The sequence below is a fragment of the Pocillopora damicornis genome, chromosome 6, assembly GCF_964200805.1.
Source record: "Pocillopora damicornis chromosome 6, jaPocDami1.2, whole genome shotgun sequence".
Taxonomy (NCBI): domain Eukaryota; kingdom Metazoa; phylum Cnidaria; class Anthozoa; order Scleractinia; family Pocilloporidae; genus Pocillopora; species Pocillopora damicornis.
Window position 1 is genome coordinate 7,203,304 of NC_142675.1, and position 11,567 is coordinate 7,214,870.

General features: G+C 39.2%; 1 protein-coding gene across 1 annotated transcript; it reads left to right on the plus strand.

Annotated features, from left to right (window-relative positions):
• Positions 1 to 4,238: 4,238 nt before the first annotated feature.
• Positions 4,239 to 10,887, plus strand: LOC149043699 (uncharacterized). Its single transcript, XM_089210546.1, has 6 exons — positions 4,239 to 4,894; positions 5,066 to 5,200; positions 5,555 to 5,662; positions 6,560 to 6,682; positions 7,295 to 7,405; positions 8,475 to 10,887. The coding sequence occupies exons 1-6, from the start codon at positions 4,258 to 4,260 to the stop codon at positions 10,427 to 10,429; spliced, it is 3,069 nt and encodes a 1,022-aa protein (XP_089066672.1). The 5' UTR covers positions 4,239 to 4,257; the 3' UTR covers positions 10,430 to 10,887.
• Positions 10,888 to 11,567: the final 680 nt, after the last annotated feature.

The window sequence follows — 11,567 nt, forward strand, 5'->3', positions numbered from 1 at the left end:
AAAAATGTTTCTATTCTGAACTATTGGAACTCTCAGCTTATTTTCAGATGCAAATCAACGTTAATGTCAACGTCTTAGCAAAAGTGGAGACTATTACATCGAACTCAATCTTATTTTCTAATTTTAACGATTATTAACTGTTGAAGGATCCGAAATAACACCTTAACAATTACGAAGACGTCTAGAGTCTGGCAATCTGCGGACAATACAAAGCCACTCGTCCTCCGAGGCAGTCTTAAATCCCTCGCACTGTAACATGTCGTCCCAACACTCGGGCATTGAACAATGACAAAATAAATTAGTGTCACAAGTTTGTTTCTTATTGAATCTAACGGTGTTCGACTATCGCGGAAAAGGTTAAAAAAACGACCTCTCTCAAGACATCAAACTAAATTCTTGCCCATTTTCCCTTGGTCAAAAGAAACATCCGACGGGATGCCAGTTCGTATGCATTAACGATACGCATGTTTTGAATTGAAAACATACTTTAGTACGCTCTGGAACGTAAAGTATCATCCATTTTTATTAGAACATTAAGGATGATGTTTTCACTCAGTTTTGTTAAGGGGTCCAAATCCGCGGAGGGGGGTCCATATCCGCCAGCGGATCTGGACCGGGGGTTCATATCCGCTTGCGGATATAACGCTGCACCTTGTCTTAATCAGCAAATGTTCTTTGGTCACTCTGTCCACATTTTCTGTTCTCTGATAACTTATTTGATTTCTGGTTTGATTCTAGTGAGACCTTCGCTAAATCCTTTGATTCTTTTGCTATTTTAAGTTCGCGGAACGACCCGTTTCGAAATATACGCTCATTACACAAACCATCCTTTAGAGTGGGTCTACCGCGAACGATGTGTGAGTCTGTATGCTTGAGCGTAGAAAAGATGACACCATTCGCTAAGATATTCGACAAATCCGCCATGTTCGACATAGTGGAAAGAAGGTTGCGCCTCCATTACGTGCCTGCGGTATTCGCCATTGCACGTGACTGTGCTTTGTGGAGAAACCCGAGGGTAAACCTATGGTCGGTCGCCCGACTAAAAATAGAATCCTATGTATGGTTAATAGTAGAACGGAAGTGTTTATTGAGTAAGGTGTAAAAAGAGATGAATATGTAACGGAAGGTTTCAAAATTGAACGCTCGTCCAGCATGTAACACAAGCACGAATGGATGATTTTTTCTAAAAATAGCATTAACAATAACTTTCTATTAAGCTATTGTCTCTTAGCTCTGCTTGAACAGTTAATGAGCTAGAGTGATATTCCCTGAGGAGGAAAGCCCACGTAATTTATGACAAATCAAAGCTCTCCAGAGTACAGTTTGCTGCTAATATTACAGATCTATTTATTTTTGGCTTCTGTTAGTAAATGTCGCGGAACAATGGGAATTCTGCACGATGTGTTGGTGTGTTGCGTGTGTGTCTTCACCTTTGTCCCTGAAATCATATGGAGGGTCACATTTGGTCAGCCTTTGTGAATCATGGTGGTTTTTGTTGTTGTTGTTTTTTTTTTAAATTCTAGTTGACTTTTGATAATTATAAATGAATAAAGGGGGTAAGTTTCTAAAGAAACTGTGGTGCTGTCGCGGTGGGAGACTATACCGGGATAATTTAGTATTATCAACTGAGTTCATAAGGTTTAAAAAGATGACATTTTGAGTGTTAGCCCTTTGTCAGAGCAATTAAGCTGACAAACGAATCGCCAGCTTTTAATCTCACCACAATAGCGAATTTATATTATCAACTCAGCAGATAATATGAAATTACTTTGATATAATTATATAATGTGGCCATTAACACCACTTATAACCTTAGGGCACCTGTTAGTGCCCTTATTTGTGACTGTCATTGTCTTTCATAACTGACATATAGTAACTATTGTTCTGCTGCTTCCCTTTTCAGACTTTCTGACTTTATCGCTGATTCAAGTGTTATTTTCTTGAACCCAGGAAACTCTATACAAGGTAGGAGGACTTGCTGCTCTTTTTTTTTTCTCATTTTTGAAACTTGCCTTCACTTTTTGAATCTTTGTTTACCCTTTAATTGCCATGAGTGACCAAGACAGAATTTCTCCTTACAATATCAACACATTATCAACCAGATAAGTGATGAGAGTAAAGAAAAATATAAATTTGGGGATAATAAGTTGATTCGATACTAAATTCTCTGAACCAACATTATTAGAATTGTATGGTTGGGAGTAAGGAGAACTACAAATTTGATGTGGGAGTTAAAGGGTTAATAACTTATTTGCTGGGAATAATTGTGTCCTGTTTGGACATTAATGGATATTATGACTACATGACTTTAATTATGGTAATTATCTTGAGAGAAATAAATGCTACATGCATACCTATTTTGTTCAAATTTATCACATCCAAGTTTTCAGTGTTTTTGACTAAACACTAATAACAAAAACCATAACAACAACTGCACATTAGCAGTAGCAACACCATGCATTGTCTTTCATAACTGATATACAGTAATTGTTGTTCTGTTCCTCCCTTTTTCAGACTTTCTGACTTTGTCCCTGATTCAAGGGTTATTTTCTTGAACCCAGGAAACTCTATTCAAGGTAGGAGGAATTACTACTCTTTTTTTCTCTCAGTTTTGCAACTTGGCTTCATTTTGTCAATCTCTATTAATAATTATTTGCCGGGAGTACTTGTGTCCTGTTTGTATAAAAAAATCTGCATGCTCTCATTTCAGACATATCTATGTGAGTAATAATTATTTTGCCTAGTAATGTTTTGTCAGGAACTATGCATTATATTAATTACCTATTTAATTATTTTTTGATCAATGGTTATGATTTTTTAAGGCTACAAACATGTGAAAACACTCTTAGAAAAAGTTGCTGAAATTCTAGTGGTCCTTCTGATATACAGTTGGTTGTAATTACTGTGTAGAGCTAGGTTTGTAGAGTGCTTCATCTGCACAATGACCTATGGGTTGTTTTGATCATTTTGTGATTGATGCACTTGAACATTAGCATTTGAGAGGCTTAATTTTATGCTGAGCAAATCACATCTCTTTGGCTTTGGTTTTCATTTGGTTGTCATTGGGTCACTGTTTAAGACTTATTAATTTATATAAAATCAAAGTTTAAGCTCCCCTCTTAAAATAGGAATGTGGAAGATCTTATGCAGAGAGCTGGTTCCATCCTTGACAAAGTACATGGGTTGGCAATTATTATCCCATGTTTGCATGTCTTGGGAAATTTGTACATTCATGCAAACGGTCTATCATAGGTTTTGCCAAGTTGATATAATATGATATAAGGTCTCCAAGGTACCCTTCAGTAATTAGCTGCTACCATGGTGATTCTATGCAAATATTGGCAACCAGACGTAGTGTTAATATATTTATGGTAGTGGTATTGGTGCAGTTTTGGGTCTGCTCATGGAACTGCAGGTGTTGCATGGTGGTCAACCTGTAAAATGTGCACTGATTTTTACTGTGGGGGGAGACAAGGGGGTCAGAGTCTCCCACTTCCCGTACCACGTTCTCCCGCCTCCCGTAGTTTTGTGCCCCTTTGCCTCCCGACTCCCACCCTTCATTGTCTTGCTCTGTCTTCAGGTTAATCAAGAGGATCAGAAACCTGGGTTTAACTTTCAAACTGTGCCAAAACTTAACATTATTGTTCATTTGCTGGCCTTTGTTTTGGCAGGGGGACCCTTGGGTCCCGATGAAAGCTATTACAGTTCGTGACCTATGGCGTCATCGAATTGAAGGGATTTCCAAATTCACCTGAAAAAATGCTGTTTTTCCAGCCCGAGTACAAATTTACGTTTTCTTGCTTCCAAAATTTTCTTTTAAGCCTTGGTGGATGTTAATAGGAAATTTCAAAACTTTGCTAGATAAGCGTTTTTGACTGAATAATACCCAGTAATAAATAACAAACTATTGCCTTCTTTATTTCTGCTCCCACTTCCCGCCCCCTGTTCTCCCTCTTTCCACCCTCTCCCGCCCTCTCCTGTCCCCCTGTTCTCCCGGGCTCTCGCCCCCTGTCCCCCTCCACTTTACTGGTTTTGATCAACCTTCCACCAAAATGAAGTTATTGTGATGTTCATTACATAGGTGATAAATTCTTTCGTTGATGTTCCGTGCTCCAAAAGATTTACAAAATGACCTTACCATTTGAAACCATTCTCGGTCTCAAATGGCTATTGAGAGTTTCTTTTTTTGGATGGGTGTGATTAATATAACTTAATATCAATTCCTTGTTTGCAGGTCATCCTGGTTAAGTCAGGTTCATGGCTGGGGTTTCATCGCCATTCGTGTCTACGAAAGAGACTACCAACTATGCAAGACTATGCCGCCTCCTGGTGGATGTTGGATCTCAGGTGCTCCGGTCCACTTTTGACAAAATACATCCACCAGCGACTCTACATACAGTTTTGGGAAGTACCTCAGTGCATTACGCCACATTGCAATCACTGTACACAGGGAAGAAGAAAGTGCTGAATCCCACGCAATGGGGGAAGTTGTACCCTTCTCACTCACTCGTGTCTTCTGCAACCTTCGACATCACACTTCTAACGGTGCTTCTTAGAAATATCTGTGGTTTGGGCCCTCCTGCCAATGGATGGGATCGTCTTCCCCCAGTTATAAACATAAGCATTGCAGATGATATCGCCAGAGTGAAGTATTACAGGAACACTGTATACGGCCATGCTTCTCAAGCCTCTGTGGATGACAGTAGTTTCAGTGCTTACTGGCAGGAAGTAAGAGAGGCTTTGGTGAGACTGGGAGGAGCTCGTTTTAGAGCTGAAATCGACAATCTTGAGCACGACTGCATGGATCCAGATGTCGAGGAGCATTATCGTGAACTGATGAAACAATGGAAGAAAGACGACGACAGCATCAAAGACAAGCTTGAAGAAATTGAAGGTAAGGAAAACATTGTCCACTGCCAATGTGGATGAATCAGAAGGCTACAAAAGTATATATTTCGGAATGGACTAGATATTGACATAGGTATCATTGTTTTATCTGTACCTAAACGAGAAGCAGTGATATAAATTTGCTTATAAAAATGCGCATACTTTTTGAAATTTTCAGATTCGCTGGAAAACATGAGAAGCATTATGGAGAGAAACTTCAGAGACACAACTGACAAGATAGAGATTGATATGAAAGAGGTGAAAGAAAAGCTTACCAGTCTGACGGCCTCAGCTGAAAAAAGCACACAAGAAGGTTAGTTGGTAGAAAGAGCTATCCACTGAAAACAAAAGTTTTGAAGAGCGACACTGTCTTTTTGAGTACCTGACGCAGCTCTTGTACATGATGACGGTAATCGCTGGATGTCGGCCAACGCAGCATACTTTGGTAATTTACTGATCTAAGGGTACCCCCCTGCCACCACTCACACTGGTCATACATGAAGATACTCTATAATGTGTGGGATGCCACCGAATGTGGGATATTCTGCCCTGGCTACCTCTCGGATATGATGGTGTTTTGACAGCACTCACACATATGTATGATCGTAGGCAAGATAGGTGATATAAATTTGCTTATGAAAATGTGCATACCTTTTAAAATTTTCAGATTCGCTGGATAACACGAGAGACACAATTGACAAGATAGAGATCGAATTGAAAGAGGTGAAAGAGAAGCTGAGTAGTCTGACGGCCTCAGCTGAAAAAAGCGCACAAGGTTAGTTGGTAGAGAGAGCTACTCACAGCAAAGAAATTATTAAGAGTGACACTGTTTTCTTGGGTACATAACGCAGCTCATATGCATGACGACGGTAATCGCTTGATGTCGGCCAACACAGCATACTTTACTAGTCTTAGAGCACCCTAGTCACCACTGGCACTGGCTTTACATGAAGATTCTATGTAATGTGTGGGATGCCACGTAATCTGAGATTTTGCCCCTGGCTACCTCTCGGATTTGATGGTGTTTTGACAGCCCTCATACATAGGTATCATCGTAAGCGGGATAGTTTATCGTCTTATTTTAGTATTACCTTTCTTATAATGAACCTAACTTCCTAGTAGCGTTAGATGTAACCCGCATATTCCCGAATGAAACCAAATCCTTCCTCCTGGCGTATTATGGAGTATTCAATTGTACATGGGAAAATAGTTTAATGTGGATCGTCTTGAGTAAAATAGGTTAGAATAAGATGTATGTGGTTATTTTACATTTCCTGAGGAAAAGACTGTCGGCAAAACCTCCCACTTGATCGCAGGCGGGTCTCTAGATTTCTCCAGCTTTGAATCACCGCGGTGTTGGGCAACTCATGATGTTTTCATTTTGGACGGAACCAGTCACATACTTGGAACGTTATTCTAGCGTTGTGTGTGAAAAATGAAGAATTAACCCAAATGTACACATTGTTTTCATGGGCAATATTTTTTCTGTTCGTGAGTACTCTTTTATAACTGCTGGAGTGCATTTTTGTAATTTCTAAGCGTCTTATTGAGTTTGATCTATTCGGAATCAACTAGTTATTGATATACGTTCCATTGTTTTGTCTGCGCCTAAACGTGAATCTGTGGTGTAAATGTGCTTATGAAATTGCGCCTATCTTTCTTACATTTCCAGATTCGCGAGAAAAGATGAGACACGACTTCAGAGACACAACTGAGAAGATAGATATTAAAATGAAGGAGATTTTAGAGACGCTTAGTAGCCTGACGACCACAGTGGAAAAAAGCACAGATGAAGGTTGGTTACTAGAAAGAGCTACTCACACATAAACTGAATTATCAACAGGGATTCTGTTAACACATCTTTTGAGCATGACCACATTATTCGCGTGATGTCAGACAATTTAACATTTTTTTAGGTAATGTATTGTTGTAAGAGCACACCTTGGCTTTTAACCTGCTCTGGCTACAAATGAAGATACTTGGTAATGTGTGGGATGAATGGGATGGTATGGATGTGAGGCTACCTCTCGGTGTTGGATAGTTTTCTGACAGCACTCATACATATTTAGCCGAGAAGGTTATTGTCTTATACTAGTTTTACTTTTGTTGAGGACATAAGGAGAAATGAGAGGGCGGAAAGGCGTTCTTTGGTTTTTATTAATTAGTTCTTACAATGTCGCTTTTACTGACAAAAATCTTTCTCAGACTATCGGCTCCAATGATATCAATATTTATATCTTGGGTTTCACTATTAGAAACCGCTGAAGCTGGGCCAAAAGGTTTTTTAGAATGTTGTATAGAATAAAAAGAAAACACAAAGGAAGGGAAAAGGATCTATTTAGTTAACTTTTAATAAATAAAGTGACTCTCACTCGGACTAAAAATTTCCAATGTTATTCCACGAAAGGGTCTCTTGAGAAAATAAGAAGCGAAATGGCAAAGATGGACAATGAACTTAAAGAAGTGAAGGAAAAGCTGTGTACTTTGGCAACCCCTGTGGGAGAAAGTAAGAATGAAGGTCAGTTGAATTGTACAATAAAAGTTATCCTGCTTAACCGCAAATTTAGCCTTAGTTAACAATGTTCTGTATGTAAGAGAGAGATCATCCTATCTTAGAGAGATTCAGTTTTTCAATTTAAACAATCTGTGGAATAGTCTCTGTGGTGTGCTTTCATTCCCTTCAATTATTTAAACTTTCACCCGTAATTAGCCCGGAAACATTACATTTTTATTAGAAGGGAGAACGATATAAAAATAAAGTACAGTTTTGACGAAAATATTGGCATTAAGTTCGGCTCCATGTTCGAAATTAATGAGCAGGTTCGACGGCATTTATAAGCTAAATGGCCTTTGGTCATTAAATTAACATGAATCATACATTGATACCTTTTCGTCATTGTCCAAGTAATTTCTTTGGCAATGGTGTCGAAATCGTTCACTTATTTAAATTCAGTGCCGAATACCTAGCAGCATTAAATGTGATCCTCATATTTCTGAATAAAATAACTAAACCCTTCGCTCATATTGTGGAGTATTCAATTCTACATGGGAAAATAGTTGAATGAGGATCGTCTCGAGTAAAATAGGTTAGAATAAGATGTATGTGGTTATTTTACATTTCCTAAGGAAAAGACTGTTGGCAAAACCTTCCACTTCATCGCAGGCGAGCCTCCAGTTTTCTGCAACATTTGTGATGAAACCGCGTGACAAAGAAGGCAGAAAGGCGTTGTTTAGTTTTCATTTATTAGTTCGTAGTCTCGCTATATCCCGAAAAAGCCTTGCTCAGACTATGGCTCCAATAATATGAATATCTATCTCCCTTGTAATTTATTTTACAACAGAAATTCACTGTTAGACACCGGTAAAGCCGAACAAACAGCGGAGGTTCAACTGAATTCATAATCTAAATGGCTTTTAATCAGTAAGCATGAATCATACACTAAAACCTTTTTGCGTAGTCCTAGTAATTTCTTTGGCAACGGTATCGTACTCATTCGCATATTTAAATTCAGTGCCGAATACCAGAGAGGTATCATAATTTTCAACGCTGCATTCATTAGATTTCTTATTTATTTTGCTATTACTAGGTATTTTTGATCCAACTGAACTTATCAATGGAATTCGCCAGCTGTACAAGACTCGTGAGGGATGGCTCTCACCATTTCCATGGTGTGAAGAGTTTCAGTTTTTTCTTGGAAATATTTTTACAAGGCTCAAAGTGGTCAGAAGAAAGAAAACGAGAGGAGAAATCACTGACGTATTTGTTGACATGTCGTCAATACTAGACCCGTATGAAGAGTGTTCAGCGCCGAGAACAGTGTTGATTGAAGGAGAACCTGGTATGGGAAAAACCACCTATTGTAAAAAGTACGCCTGCGACTGGGCCACAAAACAGCTAGAACTTCAGGGCTGCGGCTCAACAACATTAAAATTGGTATTGTTGCTGAAATGTCGAGATATCCACTCTGACGTTTGGGAAGCCATTGATGATCAGCTGCTGCCCCTAGGCATCGATGAAAAAGTCAAACAACAATTTTTTCAGTTTATTCGTGAAAATCAGTCCAGCATTTTAATTATATTGGATGGATTGGATGAGTTACCATCCGGGAAATTGTCGATGTTTTCCAAATTAATTGAAGGAAGAGAACTCCCTAGATGCCACATAGTTGCAACAGCAAGACAAGAAGCTGGAAAAGAGGTGAGAAAATGTTGTGACGCGCTGCTTCAGATCGAAGGATTCACTGAAAAGCATGTGATAGAATTTGTCACCAAGTACTTTAAAGAAAGGACGGATTTAGCCACCAAGCTCTCGCAACGAATGTCGCGAGATAAAAACCTGAGAGAAATAGCGGCCAATCCTCTAAACACAGCACTTCTTTGCCTTTTATGCGAAGAGGTTGAGGGCACACTCCCCGAAAGCAGAGCTCAACTGTACTTGGATATGGTTGAATGTGTTTTGAGAAGATATAGAAAAAAGAAGGGACTATTAGAAAAGATCGAAGACCTGACAAACCATTACAAACCGCAATTGAATCACCTTGGAAAGGTAGCGTTGAATGGTTTACTTGACGATAAGCTGGATTTCAATGAGAGTGAATTGAGAAACCATGCAAAAGACCTGACTGAATTTGGATTTCTGTCAGTGCAGCCTGGTGGCAGCAAACTGAGACAAACACTGCATTATGCCTTCTTACATAAAAGTTTTCAAGAATTCTTTGCAGCATTCTTCATTTGTTCTCAGATTCAAAGCAAGGAAATGAAACCTGAAGAACTAGTTTCCGATCCAAGGTATTTCGTTGAACTTAAACAAATACTTTTGTTTTCGTGTGGAATTTTGGCCATGAAATGCGATGAACAGGTTGTTGCTCTTGTAAAGAGTTTAACAAATGAAGTCAACAAAAATGAAGGCGGTGATGCAACAATTGTATTGGAGGCCATCAACGAATGCAAAAGAGAAAAAAGTGATTTTCACTTGCATTTATCGAAGTCGTTTGGAACTGGTTTGAATCTAACCAATTTGGATTTGTCTTGGATTAATATTAGTGATGCAGGTGCTACATGTATTGCTGAGGCAATCAAAGTGAACAAGACGCTAACCAAGTTGTATTTGTCTTTGAATGATATTAGTGCTGCGGGTGCTACATGTATTGCTGAGGCAATCAAAGTGAACAAGACGCTAACCAATTTGGATTTGTCTTACAATGGTATTAGTGCTGCGGGTGCTACATGTATTGCTGAGGCAATCAAAGTGAACAAGACGCTAACCAAGTTGTATTTGTCTGGGAATCGTATTAGTGATGCGGGTGCTACATGTATTGCTGAGGCAATCAAAGTGAACAAGACGCTAACCAATTTGCATTTGCGAAATAATGGTATTAGTGATGCGGGTGCTACATGTATTGCTGAGGCAATCAAAGTGAACAAGACGCTAACCAATTTGGATTTGCGAAAGAATGGTATTAGTGCTGCGGGTGCTACATGTATTGCTGAGGCAATCAAAGTGAACAAGACGCTAAACCAATTTGGATTTGTCTTGGAATGATATTAGTGCTGCGGGTGCTACATGTATTGCTGAGGCAATCAAAGTGAACAAGACGCTAACCAATTTGGATTTGCGAGGCAATGATATTAGTGCTGCGGGTGCTTCATGTATTGCTGAGGCAATCAAAGTGAACAAGACGCTAACCAATTTTTTATTTGCTTAGGAATGATATTTAACCAAGTTTGATTTGTCTTAGAATGGAATGTCTTGCTGAGGCAATTAAAGCAGGGTTTAAACAACTTTCAAGTTGAAGGGCACTGCCTTTAAAGCGGGCAGGTACCTTTGAAAATTGAGGGCCGAAGGCCCGAACTTCTAGGGGGGTCCGGGGGCATGCTCCCCCGGGAAATTTTTAAAAGAAAAGTCTCCCAGACACGCATTTTCCTGCAATCTGGAGAAGAAATCTTCTTGGGATGATGCATACTTAATCTATTATAATAAAAAAGAATGGTACTCTGGGAGAATTTGTTTATTTCACTGTTGTTTTCGGAGCCTCTTTTTATCCTACAGTTACAAGTTAAAGGCCCATTTCCAACCTTGATGCAACTCGCGCCGCGACCCAATTTCCTGTAACACAAAATTCCCAGATCACTGAAACCCTTCTAAAATCGTCTTTCTCAAGAGCTGTCCTGAACATATAGTCAACAGTTTTACGGTAAATACATTCGCCGTTCGTTATTTCACTGTTTCCTTACAGTATTTTGAATTTTGTCTTGAAGAATCCTAAGAAAAAATTTTTTAAGTGTCACGCCTGGAGCTCTTCGTACTCTGTGAAGAGTCGGCGAAAAGGACAATATTCAAATTTTTTCACTTTCTAGAAGCGCTTGAGGATTCTAAATGAAGACAAAATACTTCCGATAGAAACTGGTATTTTTCAAAGAGAAATATGGAAAAATATCAGACTGCCGGACGTTTAGTTATTTGAAGACCGTGTCCGGTAGTGTCGGGTGAAAATTTTCTTAGTGTCACGCTTGGATCTCTTCGTACTCTGTGTACAAGGTCAGCGAAACGGAGAACGTTGGCTTTTTTCACTTTTTAGAAGCGCTTGAGGATTGTAAATGAAGGTAGAATATTTTCTAGTGAAAAATTAGTATATTTCAAAGAGAAATATGGAGTTGTTTAAGGACCGTGTCCAGCCGTG